General features: G+C 37.8%; 3 protein-coding genes across 4 annotated transcripts; all 3 read left to right on the top strand.

Moving 5' to 3' along the window:
• LOC139972974 (uncharacterized) lies at positions 1–16,026 on the top strand. Its single transcript, XM_071979291.1, has 7 exons — positions 1–19; positions 1,760–1,944; positions 2,502–2,643; positions 3,054–3,182; positions 3,498–3,737; positions 4,204–4,288; positions 14,800–16,026. Exons 1-7 carry the CDS (start codon positions 1–3, stop codon positions 15,146–15,148), a joined length of 1,149 nt encoding a protein of 382 aa, XP_071835392.1. The 3' UTR covers positions 15,149–16,026.
• Positions 16,027–17,312: 1,286 nt separating this feature from the next.
• Positions 17,313–20,825, top strand: LOC139973875 (uncharacterized). The gene is made up of 5 exons (XM_071980758.1): positions 17,313–17,677; positions 18,233–18,370; positions 18,667–18,921; positions 19,388–19,475; positions 19,577–20,825. The coding sequence occupies exons 1-5, from the start codon at positions 17,617–17,619 to the stop codon at positions 20,370–20,372; spliced, it is 1,338 nt and encodes a 445-aa protein (XP_071836859.1). The 5' UTR covers positions 17,313–17,616; the 3' UTR covers positions 20,373–20,825.
• A 1,327-nt stretch (positions 20,826–22,152) lies between these two features.
• LOC139973874 (uncharacterized) lies at positions 22,153–27,106 on the top strand. 2 transcript variants are annotated; one of them, XM_071980756.1, is made up of 6 exons: positions 22,153–22,506; positions 23,400–23,590; positions 23,974–24,148; positions 24,441–24,674; positions 25,752–25,836; positions 25,924–27,106. In XM_071980756.1, the coding sequence occupies exons 1-6, from the start codon at positions 22,446–22,448 to the stop codon at positions 26,537–26,539; spliced, it is 1,362 nt and encodes a 453-aa protein (XP_071836857.1). In that variant the 5' UTR covers positions 22,153–22,445; the 3' UTR covers positions 26,540–27,106. The 2 variants fall into 2 exon arrangements, with proteins under 2 accessions (XP_071836857.1, XP_071836858.1); XM_071980757.1 differs by lacking the exon at positions 23,400–23,590 and having other exon boundaries at positions 22,165–22,506.
• The last annotated feature ends 543 nt before the right edge of the window (positions 27,107–27,649 follow it).

Here is a 27,649-nt window from a genome sequence, read left to right on the forward strand (position 1 = left end):
ATGACTGCAGCTGTCGGAGGTATGCCCAGTCATTGTTTCCATGGATAAGACCTGGCATGGCAGTATCATCGGCAATTTTGATAAAAGGGCACCCCTCCACCCCCTCCGAACACCCCCACCCCTCCACCAGAGATCTACAGTCACTGACGTATATGTAGTGAAAAGAAATGATGGAAGGACAGTTCATTGCCGGGCTGCTGTATTTGACAATAATATGCAATCAGAACGACTAGTTGGACCAAGTTTAACATACTGTGTTCTCCTGGTGAGATACTGCACGATACATTTGAATAATTCACTAGGGATTTCCATTTCAAAAGTTTATTGACTAAGTTATGCGGTTGAATTTTATTAAAGGCAGAGGAAAAAGCGATAAAATAATAACTCGTGCTGAAGTACTAGGATGTTCTAAGTGAGAGTGTAATTTGTCAATCATTCAAAAATATTAGGCTGTAAAATGTCCTTCTATTTTGTCCCGATAAGCGGCCTTATCTTCTCTGATCACTTTTCTAGTTCAGACTGCACTTGTTTGAGTCCCTCCCAATTTCCTTTCCCAACAAATCCCTTGTGCTTGTTGAACACATCTTTGACCCTCTGTGTTATCCAAGGCTTATTGTTTGGCTACATTTAAATCTGCTTTGTATGAATGGTTGACTCGACACAGACGACTGCATAGTCGCTCACGGTTTGCGTTAGTTCATCCAGGTCACTGCTAGCTTCAACAAAGATTTTCCAATCTGTACAATCGAGCTCCGCTCTTAGTTGATCCAGGGCATTATAAGTCCACAGTTGAACTGTAACTATAGAGGAGGTCCTTTGTCTGTACAATCGAGCTACGCTCTTAGTCGATCCGGGGCATTATCAGTCCACTGTTGAACTGTAACTAAAGAGGGCTTTGTCTTTTCACAATAGGTCTGGATAACAGAATTTCGGCCTTTAGACTAAGATCATGTGTAGTATCTGTTACCTTTCGAGGGGAATGGTGATGCACACCCAACGATGATCACACAGTCACAGTCCCGATGCAAGGGGACTGGGGTTGAGAGCGGATCAGTCGTTCGGTAGTTTGGTTTTCGTGCCCAGGTTCTTTTTTCTTAAAAAGTAGAATCTCGGGTGCACATTTGACATGTTGGTAGTAGTGCACACTGCTCTTCTTTAAAGTACAATAATTAAAGTCACCTTTAATGATGGTATGAGCGTCCGTGGCAGAGGCCTCTTAAACGCATGAACAACATCTAAAATCCAAAGCAGTCGGTTTCGGAACGTTGTGATGGGGACCATACACAGTGTGGATAACCATGTGTGAAAATTCCGGTGGCAGATAATAAGGTTGTAAACAGATGGTTAAAACTTCAACGTTTGTAGAGCATGAGTGACGTTTGATAATCACATTATTCGGGTGAAACCATTTTAACATTGAGCATGTAGCTCAGCCGACGAATATGAAGTCCTTCCCGGTGACAAGAACTGGTTGCTTTCCCCAGAGCAGAGAGATAGTGCGAGTAATAAAATGTATTGCAAAGACAACCCTCCAAGCCATTAAATCCAAATTGCACAGACGGTATACAGAAAACTGTCCACATAAGGTATTAAGAAGAGGAAAAAAACTAAGAAACGAGCTAGCAAGTGCGAGTTGTGTCGCAACAAGAGCAGCTCCACAGAATTTAATGCAATTCATAATTATCTGTTTTATTCATTTTCGGTACTTAAATGAGGTTATGTTATTTTATTTTGTTTCTCATTATTCATTTTTTCTTAGATTGTAGCACAATTCTGCTGGAGGCTTCAGATTTGTTTCCATCATCAAAATATCCCAAAGATTACCGGAATGATATCGAATGTACCTGGAGAATTATCGTCAACAGAAACTCACAAATAATACCAGAATTTACGGACTTCCAGCTTGAAGATTCCAAAGGGAAACGATGTTGTGATAAATTAGAGGTTCGTAACTTACCTACAGGTATAAATTTTATTTGTTTTTATGATTTAACCTTTCTTCATGCAATATTTATTTTATATCTGGTATTCAGTGGCGGAGCGTCCATACAGTCAGGGGGGGGGGCGGATGCCCCCTGACGGACTCAAATGGACTGCTGGCGCCCTTTTCAGCTTTTTACCACTTTTCACTTATTCGCGATTATTGACTTTTTTATTGCGCTCTCAAATACCTATTGACATATGTCACATTTTGTTGGTGTAATTTTCTGACAAAATGGCGATGACACCTATTTATTCTTCGTTTATCTGCAAATTAGCAAGGCCCGGAAAGGGTCATTTCCGGCGATCTAGGGAGTATCTTTACTCAAAAAAATTCTGTACGCTCCGCGCCAACCTGTGGTGGCGCTCCGCTTAGATAGTGTCAAAAGCGCCCCTACAGACCATTCTCGCCCCCTGACCAATACCCCTAGCTCCGCCACTGCCGGTATTTGAGGACATAAATATGTTGATGTAATAGTTCACCATCTTGTCACACGAGTCAATGTTATTCTCTATCATAGATATGGGATGGAGGCAGCGATGAGGCTGAGAAGATGTTTACGTACTGTGAAGATTCCTTAGAGGATTTACCGCAGACAATATTCCAGTCATCTGGGAATATGTCAGTACCGACTCTTCAGACAGAGGAAGGGGTTTCTCCTCGTTTTATTATTTAGTTCCAGGTAGAGTATATATATCGTAAATGATGACGTTGGTCGTTCTTTATTATCATTGTTGATACAATGTCAACAGCAACCGCGTAATCAGAGGAAACCTGCCTCAATATTTAGAGTAACCCCCCCCCCGCCCCCCCCCCACCCCGCCTCCATTCTTCTGCCTCCTGGTTAAGAGAGAGAGTATAGTATTACCTTGTTTGCTTTCATTGTTTATATTATCACCAGCTTGTACTCACTTCATTATTGTACCGTAGTAACAGGAGTAAGATGATGGCTGATTCAAGATTTGGCCCGCCATAGAAAGAAACTATCAGTAACCCAATGCCCCACATACGCTTCTAGCATACACCTTCACTGCAACTATATTAAACACACAGTAATTGTCTTAACATTCAGGAAATCCCCAGGCAAACAATACACACGCGCCGTTCTCGACGACCCAACTTGTTAGTACAGCTGTGGTCATCAGTACGATCACACAATCCAAGAGTACACCAACTACTGAAGCCGAAACATCTTCACCCGGTAAGACGTGGTGCAGGAACAAGGGGGTGGGGGTGTTGTGGGGAGGGCTGGGCGGAGACTGAGGGCACGAGTTTCTTAAAGATTGAATTAATGGCAGTAATGCATTCTCAGCACGTGCTCTCTATATACAGTAATTCATTCAATAGTCTATGGAGGAAACTTACATTAATACACATACTTGTGTAATGTGGCCTACTTTCATATTTGACAGGTGTATGAAAAACATACTGATCATCGATAACGTCATTGCCTTATAAGGTAGTTTTAACTTTAAACTGAGATGGTAATGCAATAAATTTGTTTCCTTTCATACAGGTGTTCCACAACCAAGCACTACGCATGCGTCAGTTTCTACGATGCAACTTACTAGTAAAACTAGCACACCATTCCGGGATACATCTACTGTTACCACTCAATACGAAGCTGCAAGTAATACGCATGCATCGTTATCAAATGGTGCAGTTACAACCAATCCCACAAGCACGACTATTCCACAAGTACCATTCTCGACCATAGCAACCGTTAAATCAGTACATGGCAACAGCTCATCAGCTGGTAAGAATGGTAAACATATTATCAGGGATGTGAATGAGACGGGATGATGTGAATAGTCAGGCTGGGGGGGGGGGGTGGTAGCATGTAGGCCTAAACAAAACTGTTTATGATATTTATTTGGATGAGACGGTCCGTCTCAGTTTATGAGAGGATTTCTTATTGCTATGAAGTTATCTGTGACTCGGTTGAACGGTTCCCTTGAAGACGTTCAGATACAGCAAGCATCTAAAACTTATTTCCAATGTTAATTGGAATATATAGTTCTTGTCAACTAACTCATGCATCAGTGAATCTCTGATGCTGAATTGAATATTTGTTCATAGGACACTAACTTGATTGATTATCGTGTCATTTTAAAATATTTTAGCAGATATATTTCAGGAAGTATACTCCGAGTAATGACTCGGTGATTTGTTTTGCTGGTTTCGTTAATCAAGTTTTCGTTTTGATGTTTTCTGTCTTTTAGTTTTCTACGTCACCGTTCCGATGGGTTTGCTCGTGATTTGTGTCATACTAGCTGTTCTGGTAGCATACAAATTTACTCATCCACAGTAAGTAACTGGTGTATCAATGTAAGAGAACTACTGGGTAATATGCATAGGTTTACTCATGCAATTGTAACCCTTTGAAAGTGATGTGCTACTTTAATAATTGGTGGCGCTGTATAGAATTAATTAGAGGGTTTGCTGTTATTTTATGCCACTGCACATGTCTAGGTTTTTTGTTGCCTGATAGCCATCTTTGCCCGTGCAGCCTCTTTAGCCTTGCTGTCCTCTGTGAGGCATAGTTTAGCTGGTACAATTTGTCAGCTGGTGTTTTGTTGTTTATCGTGAGACCTTCTGTAACTGATTACTTGGCAGCTCTCCAGACTGGTGTTGATGACCGGGTATCCATACTTTGACGGTCGCAGGAACTTCGCATGAGCCTGTGATGTCCGCGAACTGATCAGTTAACGCGCAATATTAATTAGGGGAAATTTATATTGTCTAGCTGGGGATAAGTGCATGCAACGGGGGGGGGGGGGTGTATTAATCTAGAAGGTGATATATCTCACTACTGTGGGGTAGCATTCATTGTTACTATTGTAATATTGTGTCGAGCCCGGCTCCTCCGATAGTAAAAATATATCGGGACTCGCGATAGAAAGGTACTGGGATATCTTGATGCCGTATTTATGCTTCTTCAGGAGATGTCTCGAACGGAAGAAAACAATGAGTTCACACAAAAAACAATTTGACAAGATCGGATTTGATTAATGATTCGGTATAATTTCTTCTCTCTCGATTCTCTTAACAAATAAAACTAAATTACAATGATTTGACTTGACTTGACTCCGTCAATTAAACAATTAGAAAGAGTGATGAAATGGTGACGAAGCAACGAACTGATCACGGAGCGCTGACGGAGTGATAAATTTGCTGACGGAGTGATAAATTTCTGACCTCCTTTTTCTTTTATACCCTACTTCCATAAAAATCCCTCTGCGCACAATCAGTAGGCAGCCAATAACCTGACCATCCTGTATTAACTTAACGATATAAAAATAATTGTGCTGGCACTGATCTGCCCTGATTGGTTGGGAGTTTGGAAGTCCATCCCCTTTCTATGGAAACTTCCATACCACGTGAGAGAACCTTCTCGAATGTTCCACAGACATAATGGAATCTATTTTGGGAAAAGGCCCTGTACCAAGATTCAATAAGATAGTTAAAAAGTTCTCTTGGGAAAACTGAATCCATGACCTAGATAAATACATAAGAGGCCCGTAAGGTGTCTCGATGGAGTTTTTCGGTAACATCAAAGAGATGGTATTACCATTTCATAACATCCCCCTCAATCTTTTAAAATTTTTGGATACTCCAAAATTTTAACATCATACTGCTTTAACTTATCATTATCTCAAGAAGGTAGAGTACTGTAAGCACATTCACTAATATTCAATAAATGGTCTTCATATATCTCAAAGGTTAACATCTAGGTTACGAATTATTAAAAATGATCATATGGTATATACACATTGACACTATCTCCATGAAATTTGTGTGTACCTTTTCAATATTGATGACATCATATGATGTAATCTAAAAAAAAGAATATCATTAAGATATCTTAAAGTTACATGACACAGCAAAATATGCAGTATCTCTTACAAAATACATTTATGCATTTCATACATCAATAATACATTTATATCAAAAGTGAAATCATGCCGTGATTTGGGGAGAGATCAGAGAATACTAGACTTAGTTATCTTTTAACTGAATAGAACACCTCAGCGTTCCATAAAAAAAAATTTGTACATAAGAAAAGAACCTCAAAATATTAAAAACTCATTTACAAAACCTCCTCTTTAATGAAGTCATAGTTTCAAAACTGCTTTGAAACCTTGTGAATCATATACATTCACCTCAAGAAAATCAAGAAAATGTGACTTGATAGCATGGTGACCCTAGGTATGCACTCCGAAATGATCTAGTAAAGTACCAAAGTACTAGATATTCGATACCATAAAAGAGACCCCATAGACTATGACATCAACAAATCTTTCTTCAAATTTACATAATACTTAACATCTTGTTCTTTTAAACTTCATGATGAAATTTACTTTTGCATGAATATTTGAGGAAAAGAAAATATATACATAATTTCCTCAAAAGATCTATACTTTCATTTGCTTTGATAACTGTTGCTGTAAGCAAAAGTTGCACATCACCAATGCTGTCTCTGAATAGCCTTCAATATAACATAAATGATGCAATGTAAATATCCTTAAAATATTTCTCAATATATGAAAACCCATGTTGCTAATATTCCGGATATGTTCTAATTGCCGGGTAAACGTTTGAACGAATTCATAAGGAGAAATAAGGTATACTCATTACACATTTGTTATAAAAGATGAAACTAGGTCACTTGGTGGCGTTTTTAACAATAAAGCTTATATTGTCACACCATACAGTACAATGACTTCCACTTAATAGGTATGCAGGTAATTGCCATGACGCATTCCATTCATACAATCGTGGGTAAAACACCTGTTCATCTGAACTTAAAGCAATATGCAGTTATACTGTACATACTAACCATATAATGTTTGCAACATCCTGCCTGGATTGCCTGTAATGTTCAATCCCTTTTCATGGAGAAAATTCATTATTTCCTCTGTGTTGGAATATTTTCCTACATTCCACCAAAAATCATGACTCTTAAAGCCTGATGGAAAACATGGTGTCTGATAGGTGACCAGAACCTGTAATTCACCCAATTTGTATCGAGCACGTTGGACTTTCATGTCTCCTTGTGGAGCATTTGCAAAAACTTTCTTTTGCCTTAATATGCTATCTTTAATGGAAGGATATGGAATTGCTAATCCTTCATTATGTGCTCTATTCTCTAGAAAGGATGCAACATTCATTGGCTTAGTGGTCATAAGACACATGATGTGATCTGAAGTTACCCCTGGCAAAATGTTACCAAACTCATCATGAAACTCAATATGTGCATCTTGCATGACATTAACATTTTCTGCATTAGAAATGTTACTACTCAAAACATTTCTCATTCGAGCAAGCTTTTCACTTGATGAACCCTTCGTTTTCAAGACCTGACGCAATTTCTGAATGTTAGTGATATTCTTAGTTTCAGAAGATGCTCTTACAAAACATGGTTTAAGCCTGTTATAATTGAATACATCACTAAGAATTTCTCCTTTGAGAGTGGCCAACAAATAATGAGTCCTATCTAAAACTTGATGGATTACTAGTGGTCCACACCATTCTGCAGCTATTTTGCGAGAGTTCGCAGTCAAGGAGGAAGACGTTGGCTTATACAGATACACTAATTGACCCGTTGAATAAATTGCACCTTTGTCTAGTTTTGCACTTATCTTAACATTTTGAGCATCTTGTTGCTTCTTTTGTAAGACTAACATTACCCTTGACAAATGATCAAATCGTTTCTTTAACAATGCAGCATATTCTCCATGAGATTGTGATAATCCTGCCATTGGATTGAATGATAAATTTGTAAGATTTGGTGGCTTACGTCCAAATGCAAGTTCAAATGGGCTATAGTTACCTAACTGAGGAGAGGAAAATGTGTTATATGCATAGGCTGATGTTGGGACAAATCGTACCCAATCCGTACCAAACTGATTTAAGTTCACTTTGAGGAAATTTGAAAGAGTCTGAATGTGTCTTTCAACCTGTAAGCTTCCATGATTGCTTACACTGATGAACTTTTGTTCAATGCCTAAAGCTTTACTTAAGAGCTCCACTAATTTTCCTGTAAGAGATGCTGCCGCATCACTTATGACACAAGACGGTGGACCAAAAGTTGTAACTACCCTCTGCAATAATGCTTCACATATTGTTTCAGCATCAAGAGTCTTAAGAGAAACACATACAACAAATCTAGTGATCTCATCACAAACAACCATCAAATGTTTAAATCCTGTAGCCGTTGTGGGCATAGTCTTGAAATCCAGACTAAGTCTGTCAAAAGGACGATAAGAATCAGGAATGCGAGCATGATATTGTCTCAATTTGTCCGGTTTCTTTCGGAATTCTTGACAACGGAGACATGCCTGAATATAATTACTGATGCGTTGAAACATATTGCGCAGATAGAAATGCTGTCTAATGGTCAAATATGTACGCATTACACCCTGATGATTACTTAACAAGTCATCATGATATCGAGATATTATCTGTTCTACCATAGTCTCAGGTATGACTAACTGAAGAGTCATCTTAGCATCATTAGTTTCATGCAAAAATATCCTGAATAACAAACTATTACATAACAAATAATCCTCTGCTTGAGAACGAACAGTTCTAGCATGCTTAACATTACTTGGAATAATGTCATGTGCAAGAAAATCATAAATTGGTTTGTAATAAGGACAAGTTTGTTGTTGAATTTGCAACTCCTTTACATCAAATGGCAGATCATAGTTTTTGATCAGCTTTCCTTGAATTGCCTTCATGACTTTATTCAATTCCTTTTGTTTTGGAATGTGCCCTGTAACCAAATGATCAATGTTTGTTATGACTGGCTTTGGCTGAGAAAATAATTCTGGTGGTGGTTCTCTGATTACCTCTTGCACTCTATGTCTACTCTGATCCACTAATCTTGGCTCTGTAGGTTGAGAAACACTTGTAAAATTTGGCACAACTAATACATCAGGACTATATGTATGTCGATTTTCACTCGGCATAGAAATAGTAGGCCTTTGAATATATGTTTCTCTCTTATCAGTAGAAATTACTGGTGTAGTCCTCTTTTGTGACTCAGATTGCAGTCTCTGTTTAACATGATCATTAGAATGTGTTGCCTTAGGAACGGATGTCCTTTCAACTCTATTTGTTGATTCTTTGGCTGGGGAATCCTGCTTGGACTCCTTAGTGACTTTATTCGGAAATAAATCTGGAACTTTGACTCCCATTGACCTTGCCTTTGACCTTGTCATGATTGGATTAAATGTCTCCTTAGGTGGAGTTAAAAAATCCTCACTAGAACTGACCTCTTGAGCAACCTGATCTATTTCAGAGTGAAATTCCTGTGGTGCTCTAGACAAATAATCTGCCAAAACCAATTCTGAGCCTTTCTTATAACCAACCTGAAATGTATATTCTGACAATTTGAACAGAAGCTTACGTAAGCGTGAAGTTGCTGGTTCTTGTTTTGACTTAAACAATTCAACAATGGCTGAGTGATCAACATATGCCTCAAATTCTACATTTTGCAATAAATGTTTGAATGCTGTCACATTAATAAATAGACCCATCATTTCTAATTCAGTTACACTATACCTCTGACATGCTGGTGGTAATATCTTAGAGTAATATGCAATAATATTCTCTTTGCCATTAACTCTTTGTGTCAAGTATGATCCTGTTGCTACTCTTGATGTGTCGCTATATAATACAAAACGACCATATTTCTGTGGCATATGCAATATAGGTGGATTACACAACAACTCTTTAATACTTTGAAATGCACACTGATGTTCCTCTGTCCATTTAAATACCTTTTTCTTACGACTCAAATGATGTAATGGTCTCAATAGTGCTTGAACATTTGGGAAAAATGAAGCCACATAATTAACTGCACCTACAAATCGTCTTACTGACTTAACATTGTGTGGTTTCGGTGTGTTCCTGATTGCTGCACATCTATCATGTAAAGGTTGGATACAAGCCTCACCTTCTGGGGTTATTGAGAGCAAATGTCCCATATATCGGACTGAATTTTGGAAAATGCTACACTTTTTCGGAGAGATTTTCAATCCGTTGTCCATTAAAACCTTAAAAATTGCCTTTAGGTGTTGTTTGTGAGATTGTTTGTCTGCACTGTACACAATAATATCGTCATGATGAGCAATACAGAACTTATTTGAATTTGGGATCGTTGCCAAAATATCATTAATTTTCGACTGAAAGATCGCTGGAGATAAATTCAATCCCTGTGGTAGGCGTTTATAATAATAATGCTTTCCTCCATGAAATGAAGCAATACCTGTATATTGTTGTGCATGAACACTGAGTGGCAGACAGAAGAATGCAGACTTTAAGTCAAGAACACCCAAAATTTTGGCTCCAGAGTACCCTATGGTACGGATAGTCTCATTCAGTAATGGAAATGGGTGATTGAGACGTTTTATCCTACTATTCAAGTAGCGAAAATCTGTGACAACTCTTTTGTCTTTTGTTCCCTTCTTTGGAATGAGGAAAACCGGTGAGGTATAAGACTGATGTCCTACCGCTAAGATTCCTAATCGCACTAATTTGTCAAGCTCACTGGCGACAATGACTTTGTCCTCATCTGAAAGTCTATAGGGACGTATGTAAAATGGCTCATCATTAGTAAGAGTAATATCAGCCTCATAATTTGGACAGTGAGATAATTCACCATAAAGAGAAAATGCATCTCTATGTGAGTCTAGAAATTCATAAATGCTTTCTGTTTCTGAGGCATCTAGAATACTTTGTTCCAAATTAATGTTTTCTCTCATGATCTCCTGTTCCGATTTGGAAACCAGGGGATCATCGGCTGTCAAATGTGGATAACGATGTAAATTATATCGTGTAATTTCATCACGATTCTCTTTGGAGTCAGAATTGGTTCGAAAAAGAGACGGTTTTTCGATGTCTCTCATGACATTGAGAAAATCTAGAGAATCAGTAGGTATGTCTTCTGTGACCGTAATGATATCTGCTAAATCTAAATGAGCCACTGTGCGAGAAGGATGCAGACAAAATTTCTGGTTACCCATGTTCCTTAATAGAATCTTTGTTCTACCTTTATGCATTTTCACTAGCATTCGTGAAGGACACATACGAGATATCAGAGGGAACGGTTTAATAACAACATCTGCATTTCGTGCATATAGTGGAAGACGTCCCTGTACAGTAATGTATCTTTGCTGACCTGGGTAAATAACAAACCTCTGCACTGGCCTAAGGAAAACTTTGGCTTGTTTAATTCTAAAACAGTTTGTGGTAAAATCCAAAGATCCATTCAATTCCTTCAGAGTTTGACTACCTAATATTAAGTCAATACCTGTCAGGTTTGCAGCAATTAAAGCAGAGAGCTGAAATTCATGACCTTGAATTTTGACCTGAAATGTTATCATGCTATACGCATGAATAAACTGACCATTACCCAACTTTAGGTTTACTACATCAACTGAGACTGGTTGTATAGAGGATAAATACTTTGAATTTTGCACTGTAGAAGAAGAAATGATAGAGCGTGTTGCTCCACTATCAAACAACAATGAAATTCCTTTACCATCATGTAAAGTACCTCTTACAAAATTACGTGTGTCCAGTTGAATATCCACATTACGGTCGTTCCCTGTATATCTAGAACTAGGAATATTACTATTCTTCCAAATATTATTTGCTTTACGTTTCGATCTTCCTTTACTTGGTACTTTGTCTGGAGTCACTGTATGATGAGTGCAATCATAAGTGCTCCCTAATGAAAATTCTGTGTTGGTACTCTCTTTACATTAGCCTCCATTTCATGGCTTAGGCGAATTTGACAATATTGTGCAAAATGACCTCGATTTTGACAGTAGTAACATGTAATTGAAGGATTAAAACATGGTAACCTTCTCCTGTTATCATTACGACCCGTCCTAGGACCACGAGAATCACGAGAACTATATCTTTGCCTCATATCTTTTGGATTGTCTTGCGATTCTGATCTACGTGACAGATCAAACTTGGTTTCTAATTCCTGAATTTTATTACACAACTCGTGTATCTCAGAAGATGCAGAAATAGTAGGAGTCTGAACAGAAGACGCTTTGTCGTGCATTGCCATAAATAGTTCGGAAGAAGCTGTGGGTTGACTTTGGATTTGTAAGTCAAAATAACATTGGACTTTCGTGACCAAATCTGCAATTGTTGCTTTTGGTGATGCAGACATTAACACTGCTGAGCGGCATTGCAAAGGCAGGGTCGAGATAAATTTATCTCTAATTTGGTCCTCGCCATAATTTAATTGTGCTGCAGCTTTTGAAATTTTGGCCAAATGTGCTTGAGCTGTATCACCTGGCGTATAGCTTAATGCGTGAAATGCCTGTGATTTTGCATAGGAAGAAGTTCCTGGACTGAAACGAGCAAGGAATTGCTTGCGCAGATCAGCAATAGTTGAAAAATTTTTGTTTTCAATCCAGAGTCTGGCTTGGCCTTTAAGTGTTCGCTTAAATATGCGACATATTTCATTAAATTCTTCCTCTACAGCCTCAGGGGTGGTTTGGGACGGCAATTTATGCACCTCTAAATAATCTTCAAATCCCAAATAATGAGCTTCGGCTAAATCTGCATCAATTACATCGCCCTGAAATCGTGATGGCAAAAAATCAGTGGGCCTATGTTTCTGCATAACATTAACAGAGGTCGAAATTTCCTGTTCACTGACGGACATTATGCCGCATACAATCCTAGGCTAGTTACGAGTATACAACATGAGCCTAGACTTAATTGAACACACTATCGACCGTTATTAAATACAAATAACAAATATGCAATACATGGACACGATTAAAATAACTTATCGGTACACTCTGATCTCAAATAGGGGTTGGGATACAAATTGGCATGATTTCACTCACCCTTAAGTTTAACTAAGAACTGGTAGTGGAACTGCAAACGATGACTGAAGTCCCTCGGTTAGTAGTAATATAGTAGTAGTAGCGGCAGGTAGTAGCAGTAGCAGGTGGGCCTACATCTCGTATACTGCAGATTCGTTCGCCGTTAACATCGGGTCGAGCCTAGGCTTAGATCGCGAAAATGTTCAGTTCTGATGTTTAGAGCTGTAGTATGACTAACTACGTACTAGTTGCGCGAATGTTCAAACGCGAACTGCATGCTGGGTTGATTAACGTTCGTGTACAGATCAGTGGTTCCGGTGTACAGGCTTAGGCTAGTATAGGCTGACTTCCATCGCAGAGTGTTTCCGTTAGGCTAGGTCGTGAACATGCGCTGTGTTCCTCGTTAGGTCTTCGGGCCAAAAAAATCCTCCTGTTCGTTGTTGATCGTAACGAACGAAAGTGTGAACAGTTCCGTTACCGTTTTGTTCCTGAAGAAAGCAACCGATCTCCACCATGTAATATTGTGTCGAGCCCGGCTCCTCCGATAGTAAAAATATATCGGGACTCGCGATAGAAAGGTACTGGGATATCTTGATGCCGTATTTATGCTTCTTCAGGAGATGTCTCGAACGGAAGAAAACAATGAGTTCACACAAAAAACAATTTGACAAGATCGGATTTGATTAATGATTCGGTATAATTTCTTCTCTCTCGATTCTCTTAACAAATAAAACTAAATTACAATGATTTGACTTGACTTGACTCCGTCAATTAAACAATTAGAAAGAGTGATGAAATGGTGACGAAGCAACGAACTGATCACGGAGCGCTGACGGAGTGATAAATTTGCTGACGGAGTGATAAATTTCTGACCTCCTTTTTCTTTTATACCCTACTTCCATAAAAATCCCTCTGCGCACAATCAGTAGGCAGCCAATAACCTGACCATCCTGTATTAACTTAACGATATAAAAATAATTGTGCTGGCACTGATCTGCCCTGATTGGTTGGGAGTTTGGAAGTCCATCCCCTTTCTATGGAAACTTCCATACCACGTGAGAGAACCTTCTCGAATGTTCCACAGACATAATGGAATCTATTTTGGGAAAAGGCCCTGTACCAAGATTCAATAAGATAGTTAAAAAGTTCTCCTGGGAAAACTGAATCCATGACCTAGATAAATACATAAGAGGCCCGTAAGGTGTCTCGATGGAGTTTTTCGGTAACATCAAAGAGATGGTATTACCATTTCATAACACTATATTAAGCATTATTATTTTAAGCATTTAAGTGTATACCACACCGTATTCAAACGGTGGAATTCCTCTCTCCCGTCTCAATAGTTGAGTACCCTGACCGTATTAAATTCAGTACGTGTTGGGAAAATTAAATAACTTGGGTTTTGTGTCTTTATTTCTTTCTGCGTTAGGGGCCATTACTCTAACCTAAATAGAGGACGGACGAACCACGGGTTACACAATGTATATGATACATGACAGCCTGAGGGTTAAACTCATAAGTAGGGAAGGAAAACCAGTGTGTTGGTTTGTAACGTGAGAGCGGGACGGGAGTCGGAGCGGGACGGGAGTCGGAGCGGGTCGGGAGTCGGAGCGGGAGTCGGAGTCGGGAGTCGGCGGGGACGGTTAGTGAAGGAGAACCTTTGGAACAATTCGTCTTCGCCATTGCTACTAATTATATATTGCTCAGAATGTAAAATAACGAAATGCCAGTAGGAGCCTGAGAGCACATGCATGTATTGTTTATTGACATTGTGAGTTTTATGATGTCTTTGTTGTATAGAGCTAGTTACTATAAGTGTTTAGAAGCAATATACTGACCAACTCAGGCAGTGCAGTTAATGCTAGATCAATTAAGCCAGTTCCCCGTATGTTCGTGGTATCAGACAGACCCGATTATCAAATGTCTTATACATTGTTTCCAATTTTCAAAATTCAGGAAAACAAGGAATACTTCCAGCGATAACCAATTGGAGAATATTTACGAAACTACAAGCGATGCGTTTCGTGAACCTCCTCCATACGAGAACAGGGCTAACTACTACACAGGGGGTGAATTTATTGCATCAATGGACCAGGGGTGGTATCTCCCAGAAAGCGTGCCTCGCCGATCACATGTTCCTGTTGAGAACGCTCAACCGGGCAAAGAGAATGCATTTCCTCAGAGCCAAGCAAGCTATCGAAAAGAAGAAAGAAATGAAATAAATAAAAATAACTCCGAATTAGGAGAAGAAAACATTGATCAAAACATCGACAGAGATGAGAATGATTATAATCGTTATTATTAAAGGTATATCAATGACGCAAAACATGACTTATAGATTAAAGCAATTAAATCAGATCAAAGGCAATTTTTATGATTTGAACAGAATGGATTCATTATTATAATCGGTGACATAAAAGGAAGATAAAGAGAACTATAGTTATAAATCGCCAGCTTAGCCTTCAAACATCGAAAGAGTAAATAAATGACCAATCAACCTCAAATCATTTCCCAATTGCTCTCGAAATGATAATTCCAAGCCATTTATATTTAAACATCTTGAAATAGAAATATAAATACAACTATGCCTACCACAGGACATTGAGCATATTGTAGCATTAAATTTCATTCTTTGACTTGTCAATTCTGTATGTATTAAATGATTCTTGCGATATGGTGTAGGGTCGGGAAGGGTCGGGAAGGATGTTTGGATTTACTTATATTTTAAAGCATATATCTTTAACCGTTAAGGTCTGATTAGGTAAAGCCCTTAGTAATGTCTGGTCAAAAACTGAGAGATCCGATTAATGACGATTTATAAGGATATTTTTGCACAATATTTTCTGCATTTTAACAGAGCCAATGAGCTCTATGAAAGGTGGAACGTTACGTTTAAAGATTGCTGGCTTCATTAATAAAAATAATTTAGGGAAACATCCTGGATAATTTCGGATGGTCCTAAGCTAACAGCCACAATATTTTCCGACCTGTAACATTTCCTTAAAGAAATACAGCATGACTTCATTATCTAGGGGAAAAAAGAAGTTAAATTAACAAGGGCGTTGTTTGTTCTAAAGAATACAAGCCCTAGACTTATAATCTCGCCAAAGGAATTACCTTGCGTAAACCAGTAGGATGTGAAAATATATTCATTAAAGGAATTTTTTAGTAAAAAATGGGATCCAGTCGTATCGGTCATACCATATTTTTGTCTTTGTGTCGACCTAAACCTCCACCTTGTGATGAATTTTAGTTTCTGTGATAGAGTGCTTGAAATGTTTGCCCGTCCTGCCAGAACATTGAAATCTAACACTGACTTACGTCGAGACGTGACGTCAGTGCGGCACATTGGTCAGAATCTATTAGATCACACTCTAAGCTTGGCCGTGATACAATACACAGGAATGTGAACAGACTTCGCGTAAGGCTGTGAATACATAAGATCGCTCAAATATCAAATATCTGAACAACATATTAGGAAGAAAAGCGAGTTAGGGAATTTTTGAACGTTTTAACTTCAAAAGATTGCCCACTTGCAACTTCATCGAGAAATTTCCATCTAATTCGCTAATTTACTTTCATAAATTTGAACTTTCCTCGCTACAATGTAGCTTGGTAATGATATCGCCCCTGCAGCCCGAAACGAAGTACCGCGATGACGTCACAGCGCTCATCGTTCTCCACTGTTAAACATATATAAGATTAAGTTCGCGCGAAGTTGTAATAAACACTCAAAACTCATCAATTTCAAAAGTGATAGTCCACTAGGGAAACCCTAAACCCTAAGCATTTTTCTTAAAATGTTATAACCCTGGTAATTTTGTTGTAGCTATGCCAATTTTCAAGATATTTAATTGTATAACTTGTCAAATCTCTTCATTGAGGCTAAATTGTTGATGACGTCAGCCCCCAGTGCAGGGCTTAATGTACTATTCATCCAGTTTCTTTTATAAATTCTAATAAATCGACCGAAATGTGTTCTTTGAACTTCATATCAACAACACAGTCCATAAAAATTGAACCACATTGTAAACATGTCAATTGAGAGCTAAAAGTCTAGCCTACGTTTATGTTTTGCCATTGAATTTTGTGTTGCACTTGAGGACCTAACAGTCTGTGTATTAGAGTGTATTGTCCAGTCAATTTAATTGATGAACCTCGGCTTTGATAAGGGGTCATTTATTAATAATATAAATGTTTAATATGACTCTACCATGGACTGATAACAGTGTATTCAAACCGGCTACAACATATAAACTTAGTGCCTGAGTTCATCCTTGAATCTAATTATAGATAAAGGATGACTTGGCATAAACTACATAATCACACACAACCAAAAAAATTAATAAATATTTAAATAAAATACAGCCAAATTACATCCCTCACAGCTTGAAAAATTACAACACTGGCTTGAACCTCGTACTGGTCAATACGTTCTCTTTAGTTTGGAATTACACGTGACTGAACTTATTTTAGTGTGATGTTGATATCCTCATATTGGTATAAGACTAGAAACATCGACTCGTGACTCGTAATAGTAAACAACAACCAAAGAGAACCTAAAACGCTTCCTGGATCAAAGGTTTACACGGAAGCAAACTGTTATATGAAACGTATCCACTCACTAATTACAGCGAATAGAGCTCTTAAAATATACTGCTAATTACAGCGAATAGAGCTCTTAAAATATACTGCTAATTACAACGAATAGAGCTCTTAAAATATACTGTCTCCACCATTGACCATTATAGTTATTGACCTTCTCATTGCAAGATGGAACTTTTGACACGAGCCCTTCTTTTCATGTCTCTTTTGATGTTCTCTCAGGGAAAAGGTAAGACAATTCCTTCGGTAAAGTTTAAATGAAATTTTAAATAATTTAGTGCAAGTTACACGGATACGGGGATATGTGAAAATATTCCCTTGTACGTTGCGGTAGTGCAATTATATATAAATATGTCATGGAACGTAAAAACTAGTTTTATTATGTAGACTACCATCTTAGTAGGAACTATTTGTTAGCAGTAAAATCGAGTAATCGTAATCGGTATCAAGACCTTCGGTTCAAGAGAAAAACACAGAAAAAGAAGGAAACTTGCAGTTTATTTATATAGCTCTTAGTGCTGATTACTACAGACTTTATAGGCAGAAATAAAGGGTTTAGTGCAGATTATATCTCTATTGCAGGTATCACGGCATCACTCATTAGTACTTGAATTCTCTTCTCGTTAAATCAAATTAATTTGTTCCAAGTACATAATACTTCTAAGTACTAATCATGACCCATGGCCCCTATGAAACATTGCTTTAGTGGAACAAAGAAGCTCATATTATCGATATTATATATTATATAACAAAAAATATTATATAACAGCTTTTTCCACTACAGATGTATTGACCACACCCAGTTCATCTTCAGATGTAACTTCCACTATAGCAGTGACAACCAGTGACGTGGTGTCTACGTCACGTTTACCAACTTCGAAGCAGGTCATACCAACATCCGTATCAACGGCAGATAGTACAAGTATAGATACGATGTTTTTCCTCACTGAATTAATTCTACCAGAGATATTATTGCTAACGACTGTTACATGGAGACAGTTTTATCGCAAATTGGACTTTACACTTCCAGTTATAGGCTATACCAAATTACACTATATAGTTATAAACTGCTGCAAAGTCTAAAAGCTATCATGATGAACGCAAAAATTGTGTAACATATTTCTCTGAAATATGTAATGTTAAAATAATATTTGAATTTGACACAAAACTAACAAATTATTCAACGAAAAGTAACATCTATTTTTGTATTAAATACAGCCTTTACCACGAAGTCAAAATTGGGCACATTCCCTCCATCTTCAGATGTAGCCTCCATGGTAGCTGTGACAACCAGTGACGTGGTGTCTACGTCACGCTTGCCAACTACGAAACAGGTCGCACCAACATCTGTACCACAAACAGATAACACGAAAGACAGAACGGAAAGCGAAATCACTTCTTTAACACCTTTGGTGACCATCTCATTTGCTTCAGTGACCTTTGACCTCCCACCCCCTGATGATTTCATGTTAGGTACAAAGCAATTTGTAACTATACAGAATAGCCTGCTTACCGGCTTGGCACAGGAACCTGAAAATGAAATTTCTGCTACTCAAGTCCACCAAAGATCTCGCTAAAACATCCAAAGCTTTGGCAATGAAAATATTAATATTACATGTAGGAGACACAATATTGGATTTAGCTGTTAGTAATTCGATAACTATTCCTTCATTAGAATTATATGTAAATATGAAAGGATTGGTCGGTCAAGTTTAAACTGAACTGAAAATTTAATCTGTTTGAGGAAACTAAATGGCAAACACTGTATCCGGCCGATTGGCCAAAAGGAAACCTTTGCTCCAAATACGAGAATCGAGCCTTATCTCATATAAACTGATGACAGGCCAAAATACATTTCTATATATGTACAGCTATTTGATAGCTGTTTGATTGGTCTGAACTAGGGTATAAAAACGTATTCATTTCATTCTTTACACAGCCATTCTCCTAGTATCTGTTGGTATGCTGACCATCTTGGGCTTACTTTGCATTCTTTGTATTTACTGCGTTTGCAAAAGAAATAAAAGGTTAGTATTTTCAAAATATCAATTATGATTTAGGAGGGTTCGGTAAAGTTGACTATTTTTATATTGAATCTCTTATTATGTTACAACTTCATCTTTTCCAGGAAACTAACATCGGAGGAAGTCGGACCCAGTGGAGGCGACGTTGATCTTCACGTACACCATAATGATGGTTTCGCACCCAGCGATGGATACACTGCCCTTCAGATATCCAAGAAACTAAGTTTAACGGCAGATGCCACTGCTGTTAGCAGTGACAAAGTCACAATGAACAACAAACTAGTCTCATCTTTCCAAATTGGAAAGCTCGAGACTGAACCCAAGCCAGAAATACTCGAAAACTACTGGAAGACTGAAGGCGAGATTATACAATCGATTGAAGATTCTGGAAGTGAAGGATTTGTTACAAATGATTTGTATGGAGGTTATAGCGACGATAATGAAGCTCGGAATGGTGAAGCTGAGAGAAATAATGTCTCAACTTTCCAAACTAAAAAACTCGAGACTGAATCCAAGCCAGAAATACTCGAAAACTACGAGAAGACTGGCGGCGAGATTTTGCAATCGATTAAAGATTCTGGAAGTGAAGGATTTGTTACAAATGATTTGTATGAAAGATATAGCGATGATGTTGATGAAGATCGAAATGGTGAAGCTAAGAGAGATACTGAAAGAAACAGAAAAATTCAACATGATTACGATATGACGTCAGAAGATGAATCAATGAGTAGAAATGAGTTTAAGCTACCAGATACAATAGACAAGATGGGCGACGATGAAGGAAACATCTTTAATGTAGCTTATGAGAGCTATGATGATTATGGTGGCAGAAGGGGAAAAGAAGAACCAGGAGATGGCTTTCGATCAAACCTGGTTTACGAGAATTACAAGAAAGTTTAAGATGACTAAGCATATATTATAGTTATACTTAGTAGCACCTAACGTTAATTCATATTAACTACAACCATTCTCACATACAATCAAGTACGTTAATTGTTCGTTAATACAACAATTCATACATATAATGTAGTACGTTAATTGTTATTTACTACAACCATTCATACATATAATAAAGTACGTTAATTGTTTTTTTTTTCTACAACCATTCTTACATATAATCAATTGTATGTTAATTGTTTGTTACTACAACCATTCATACATATAATGTAGTACGTTAATTGTTACTCACTACAACCATTCATACATATAAAGTAGTACGTTAATTGTTTTTTTTTCTACAACCATTCTTACATATAATCAATTGTATGTTAATTGTTTGTTACTACAACCATTCATACATATAATGAAGTACGTTAATTGTTACTCACTACAACCATTCTTACATATAATCAAATACGTTAATTGTTCGTACTATACAACCATTCTTAAAGTTAAAGTTGAAGGTTTACAGTCTTGTATGAGGCTAATGCCTCCTCACATGACTTTACAACTTAACCCCTGGTCATTGGTAACTTGTCACACCCACACACCAAAGTGTGCACAATTCAATCAATCTCTCCTGGGGCACCACAGTGCACCACAACCACGTGTCCCCCGGGGGACTTCCCATAGGGTGCAGCCACAAACCGGCGCACGCAACTATATTTACAAGTTACCTCGCAGGTCCCCATTTATACACCTGGGTGAAGAGAGGCAATGGAGATAAAGCGCCTTGCCAAAGGACACAACGCAATGATCTGGCCAGGGCTCGAACCTGTAATCCTTAGATCACAAGTCCACTGCCTTAACCACTTGACCACAACGCCCTCCCTTCTTACATATAATGAAGTACGTTAATTGTTCGTACTACAACCATTCTTACATATAATCAAGTATGTTAATTGTTCGTTACTACAACCAATTTTGCATATAATGTAGTACATTAGTTATTCGTTACTACAACCATTCTTACATATAATCAAGTACGTTAATTGTTCGTTACTACAACCATTCTTGCATATAATGTAGTACGTTTGTATTTCCTATAACCATTCTTACATATAATCTAGTGAATTAATTGTTATTGACCACAACCATTCTTACATATAATGTAGTACGTGAATTGATATTTACTACAACCATCCTTACATATAATCAAGTACGTTAATTGTTCGTTACTACAACCAATTTTGCATATAATCAATTTTGTCATTTGCTATTTTGGCACGATCGCAACTGTGTTAACGTCTTCGGTTTTACATATGTAGGGGTAGAGCAGGGGTGCAGTTGATACATATAGGGGCGGAGGAGGGCAGGGGAACAGTTGAAATATGTCGTGAACTCTTCAAAATGAAAGACGATTTGTATACAAATACAGAATGACGAAAGAGTTCCATATGCTAAGGTAACGATCTATGTCAAGGTTCATCGACGATTCTGAACTTCCTGTAATGCATCGTGTCAGTCACCACACCATTCAGAAAAAATTGTACAAATAGTAAACAAGCCGACGTCATTTGGTTTCAGGTGGAGAAATATCACCAGTCATCAATGAATTTAGTCATAAGAAAACATGAGGAACGTGAATGAGAGATATTTTAAAGTAATCTAGTGCTTTTATTGTTGTTACTGCGCTTTATACCATTTGTAAAAATGCGAACCATGTATGCTAGGGAAAATATAAACAAATTATTAAAAGAGTAAACAAGGCATTTATTGGATCGTAGTAGTTAATAGTCAATTTCTCTGTACTTTTTGTTTATTTCCCATCGGACCGTGATTATACCATTGCTGGAGTTATTACAGTGAACAGTATGTTGTTTGATTTCACCGTTATTTGCTGTTGGAATTGGAAGATCACTTGTGGCTCTTAATCAGTAAACAACCAAAGATAGCAAACTTCCCGGATCAAGGTCTACACGTAACCTTATATGTGTTCCTTAAAATAACATCATGTAGTCCTAGAGTTAAAAGGCTTATGACGCCATTTCTTCAGAAAGGTTATAAACGTAGTGCCTGTTTTGATTGAAGAAGATGATACGTTTCACACAAGTCCTTGTTTTGAGCTCTCTGTTTATGTCCTCGCTGACACAGGGTAAGGCATTTACTTCTATAAATAAAACTTAAAATAAGTTAAAATGACAATACGTTACAATAACTAGTACTATGTTGTGATAATTTAATTGAAGCACTTTGCATATATTGAGGGTATGTAACATAGCCACGTCAACGTCGCAGTATCGAATTTTCCTTATATAAAAGACGTGCAAAGAAGTCAACATTGTTACAACTAGTGGAATAGCTACGACAAAGCAAGAGGAAAGGATAGTGTATATTGTGGAAATTATTATCCCCCAAATAGTCGAGAAGCAAACTGTGAGATGAATGAAAACATACCAGTACCAGATCCCCTTTTAGGTTCCATGATTGCAACTTGAGTCAACCGGGTTATACACAAAACTCCGAGTAGGAAACATTTGCAGACCTTGGACAGGGTAATCAAGAGCCAGGTCATTCCCGGGGACAATTATGCCAACCAGACCAGCCTTTGAAGTCTTCATAAATTCAGGTTTCATTTTTGGACGTATGAAAATACATTCTTTATTATGCCATATTTGGCAGGCCCTCCTTTAACAGACCGCGGACCCGGGACTGCAGCCTAAAGTAACCTCCTCCTCGTCGGCCTCTGGCGTTGAAATCAAGTGATCGTAATTTGCAAAACCTCAATTTGCTCTAAAAAATGGTGAATGTGTGCAGGCATACAATGGAAGCGAATTGATCATTGGGAACAAATGCTGAAGTTGTGTGGGAATGTTCGTTTTAAAATAATAGTATTTGAAATTTTCATAATTGTATTTATAATAAATATGCATGATGTGCTTTGTACATCTTAGCTTGTTTTCTCTGTCTTAAAGTGACAGGTCATAATATGGTATGTTTACCTTCACAAGCAGTCAGGAGAAATATTGTGTTGTTTGTAATAAACAGATTGCACAAATCCTACATTAGAAGATGAGTCTGGAACCATCACCTCTCCTGGATATCCTGAAAAGGATTACAGAAACAATTTAAAATGCACGTGGACGATAAAGGTGCATGAAGACTTCAGAATAAATCTCACCTTTACCGACTTTCAACTGGACAAGGGCCTTTTTAATATCTGCAAAGATTATTTAGAGGTAATAACGTTTATCAATACTCTCAGCAGTAATCACGTGCCTGTATGCTAATCATTAAGTTTACAGAAGCGTTGCGTGAAGAACACGATCGACCTTGGGTGACTATTCAGCGTTTGATAAATGTTGTGATTATAAGCGCTGAATATTATTTACTCTTAGCTCCATCAACTCATTAAAAAATGTAAATCTCCACGTTGAACATTAATTGAGAGTACATATTCATTTTAGCGACTCGAAGTCACAAAGGCTGTGAGGTAACCCTGTAAAGTTTTGTTGATACTGTACGTAGCCGTATTCTATGGTGATTTCACAAGTCACGGAAATTATTTGGTAACAATTCACGAAGAGTTTTTAACAACAATTCTTCAAAATGAATATTTCAGATGTGGGATGGAGGAGATGAAACGGCTCCTTTTGTCTCCAGGCTCTGTGAAGAATCCCTTCAAGACCTCGAATCCACTACATACATATCATCAGGAAACATGTTCTTCCTGAAACTTACTACAGACTCTACAGGCAAAAATAAAGGGTTTAGTGCAGATTATTTCTCTATTCCAGGTACATTAAATCATTTGTTTACTACTTTTTTTCTCTACTATTTGAATACGAATGTTTCAATGGAAGATTACGCCTCACCACTGCTATTGACTTTTAAGACCATGCTGCTAATCTTATAAATTGCTTCATTGCAGATGTAAAGACAACCTTTACCGATGCAATTTTTAAACTTAAAAATAAAAGGAAACTTAGCACGCTCTACGGTGTTACCTTAATATCTAATATCTTATTAGAAATTGACACAAACAAACTATAATGTGAAGTAAAACATCTGTGTTCATATTAATTACAGCCTTTGCCACTACAACACAATGGAGAACCAACACTGCAGCAGTGACAACCAGTGACGTGGTGGCTACGTCAAGCCTACCAAGTACACAACAGGTCATACTAACATCCGTCCCAAAGACAGATAAAACAAATGATAGCAGAACTGACAAAGAAGCCAGTTCTTTACCACCTTTCGAGACCGTCTCATTAGCTTCAGTGACCTTTCACCTTCCACCTCCTGGTGATCTCAATTTAGGTAAACATCAACAGTGTTGGATATTGAGAGCAAATTGAAATACACCAGACCAGGTGTTCATAGTCACCTATTAGGCTGTTATTGGGTATGCGCTCACTCCATTCATGATACGTGTAACCAAAGTACACACAAAGTACACACAACAGCTGCACATGTGCACGCTTAAGGCATACAAAGAGAAATAATATAAAATTCAATAGTTAATTTCTGTAACTGATTGTCGTATTAATCTTCTGGACATATTGTTTGTATAGGCATATTAGTCACACTAACTGTCCGGGTACACAAGTAAAGTATTTGTAATGAATATTGTGCAATGCTGAGTTCGTCATTCTGTGCGGGGATAAACCAACATCGCGCTAACATTCAACGAAAAGGAACAAAAGCAACAATGTTGCGCCCAACTCGAACATGTACAAGTAGTACGTTACACGTATTATTTCAAGTAGATTTCCTAGCTATCTACGGTATGCCGGCGGTGGTCAGAAAATCTTTGGGAGGGTTAGGGGAGAAAGGAGATCCGGAAAGCGTCATTTTAGTTGTAATTTCCAGAAATATTGGCAATGAGATGAGTTATGTAACATTAAACTTTGTCACAACGGCAAATGGTTTTAATAAAATAAGATTTTGCTTCACTGATCCAGCGTCGGAGCATTGGTCAATATTCAAGAGTTGAGAGGGATGTACACTCCTTCCCCACTTTTCATTTCCATACAAAATATATTTATTGACCTAATTTATAAATATGCACTATTGACGTTAATTATTTTTGGAGGAGGGGGTGGAGGAGGGGGTATTCCACACCCGTGTACATCTGATTCGGCTTCATCTACATCATGACCACTTTTTGCTTGCTCTCACTTGCCCTCGCCATGCACTAGGCTAGAATTCTTGTTGCCGCCACTGCTATTTATGAAGAAAGTCTAAAGACTTTTACGACTTCTTTACCCCTGTTGGAATTCCTTTCGCTTAGTCTCGATGGCATAGAAGATATTTGATCAAGTTCTTGCACAAGTATAAGATTGCAGATCTTAAGTATGAGCTAACTACAAATCTTCCTTTTTATTATTTAAACAGTCATCGTCCTGGTTCCTATTGGTCTGCTGATCCTGTTGGGCTTACTCTGTCTTCTTATTTACTGCATGAACGAAGCAAAGAACAGGTTTGTATCGTTTAATTATCAATTTTCAAATACTTGCTAAATGTATATATAGAATACCATAGTATGTAACAATTTCGTCTTTTTCAGGAAACTGTACAAAACATCGGAGGAAGTCGGACCCAATGTTGGCGACGTTAGTCTACACGTACACCATAATGACGGTTACGAACCCAGCGATGGGTACACTGCCCTTCAGATATCTAAGAAACTAAGTTTAACGGCAGACGCCACTGCTGTTAGCATCGACAAAGTCACAATGAACAACAAACTAGTCTCATCTTGCCAAATTGGAAAGCTCGAGACTGAACCCAAGCCAGAAATACTCGAAAACTACTGGAAGACTGAAGGCGAGATTATACAATCGATTGAAGATTCAGGAAGTGAAGGATTTGTTACAAATGATTTGTATGAAAGATATAGCGATGCTGATGAAGATCGGAATGGTGAAGCTAAGAGAGATTCTGAAGGAAACAGAAAAAATCAACATGATTACGAGAAGACGTCAGAAGATGAATCAATGAGTAGAAATGAGTTTAAACTACCAGATACAATAGACAAGATGGGCGACGATGGAGGAAACATCTTCAATGTAGCTTATGAGAGCTATGATGATTATGGTGGCAGAAGGGGAAAAGAAGAACCAGGAGATGGCGTATTTGGAAATGACTTTCGATCAAACGCGGTTTACGAGAATTCCAAATGAAATCAAGCTGAAGACAACTTCAGGAAAGAGACGTATTGAACTCTGCGATTTAAGAAAAGTAGGCGTAACCTGTGAACTGTTTCATTCCACTTTCACCATCTCGACCCCCCCCCCCTTCCTTCTGCCCTTAGCTACTCATTGCCTAGCCCGCAAACACCGCAGCCTTTAAATCCTTCTATCGATCTTTTAAATCCAGATCAAGGCCAGTAGGTATGGTCTTCATATTACACTGTGAAAATCATTCTTTTTCAATCATTCGTACATTTGTTGAGGCACGCTGATTTTGGCCTTTGCCTGCCTAATGCGGTAAATGAAATCGCTACTAAGTCCGTTACCATGTCTATTGTATAGTGATTCAACTGTTCGCTAAACTTATAGCTTTCACACATCTATCGCAGTAATATATAGTTCTTTTCCAGAACCGTAAGTGTCTAATGTAATATTGATTTCAATCATTTATAACCCTTATATTTTATTCTATACAGATCACATGTCAATTTCAGTCAGTTATAACTCTCCATATGTTATTTTATACAGATCACATATCTTTTTCAGTCATTTAGAACCCTTCAAATGTTCGAGTCATGTTCACATAACCCTCCCCAGTTCGAGATACTCCAAGAGTAATGTATGTCGTCCAGTTACAGAGTTGTTGAAAATTGACAATTCATAATCATGGACGTTAAATATGAATCTGAGAGACTGACCTCGGTCAGCTTGTGGATTTGATAAGCCAATGAGGCTTCTACACGAGTTCCTGCTTGCGCAGGAGGATCTAAAATACATACAAACAATACCTACATACATGTAATTCTATTCAGATCACATGTCTCTTTGAGTCATTTAGAACCCTTCACATGTTATTCTATACAGATCACATGATTCTTTCAGTCATTTATAACACTTCCCATGTCATTCTATACTGATCACATGTCACTAAATTTCAGTCTTTTATAACCCTTCTCATGTTATTCTATACAGATCACATGTCTGTTTGAGTCATTTAGAACCCTTCCCATGTTATTCTTTATAGACAACATGTCACTTTCAGTCTTTTATAACCCTTCCCATGTTATTTTATACTGATCACATGTCTCTTTCATTCATTTA

The sequence above is a fragment of the Apostichopus japonicus genome, chromosome 9 (genome assembly GCF_037975245.1).
Source record: "Apostichopus japonicus isolate 1M-3 chromosome 9, ASM3797524v1, whole genome shotgun sequence".
NCBI classification, from domain to species: domain Eukaryota; kingdom Metazoa; phylum Echinodermata; class Holothuroidea; order Aspidochirotida; family Stichopodidae; genus Apostichopus; species Apostichopus japonicus.

What these genes read in the sequence shown, in the direction of transcription:
- LOC139972974 (XM_071979291.1), top strand. An exon ending in GATGTTGTGATAAATTAGAG is followed by an intron (nt 1,945 to 2,501) that starts GTTCGTAACTTA and finishes TCTCTATCATAG; the next exon opens with ATATGGGATGGAGGCAGCGA. An exon ending in TACAAATTTACTCATCCACA is followed by an intron (nt 4,289 to 14,799) that starts GTAAGTAACTGG and finishes TTCAAAATTCAG; the next exon opens with GAAAACAAGGAATACTTCCA.
- LOC139973875 (XM_071980758.1), top strand. Translation starts at nt 17,617, where the DNA reads ATGGAACTTTTGACACGAGCCCTTCTTTTCATGTCTCTTTTGATGTTC. An exon ending in GATGTTCTCTCAGGGAAAAG is followed by an intron (nt 17,678 to 18,232) that starts GTAAGACAATTC and finishes TTTCCACTACAG; the next exon opens with ATGTATTGACCACACCCAGT. An exon ending in ATCAACGGCAGATAGTACAA is followed by an intron (nt 18,371 to 18,666) that starts GTATAGATACGA and finishes TATTAAATACAG; the next exon opens with CCTTTACCACGAAGTCAAAA.
- LOC139973874 (XM_071980756.1), top strand. Translation starts at nt 22,446, where the DNA reads ATGATACGTTTCACACAAGTCCTTGTTTTGAGCTCTCTGTTTATGTCC. An exon ending in TATGTCCTCGCTGACACAGG is followed by an intron (nt 22,507 to 23,399) that starts GTAAGGCATTTA and finishes TGTAATAAACAG; the next exon opens with ATTGCACAAATCCTACATTA. An exon ending in ATGAACGAAGCAAAGAACAG is followed by an intron (nt 25,837 to 25,923) that starts GTTTGTATCGTT and finishes CGTCTTTTTCAG; the next exon opens with GAAACTGTACAAAACATCGG.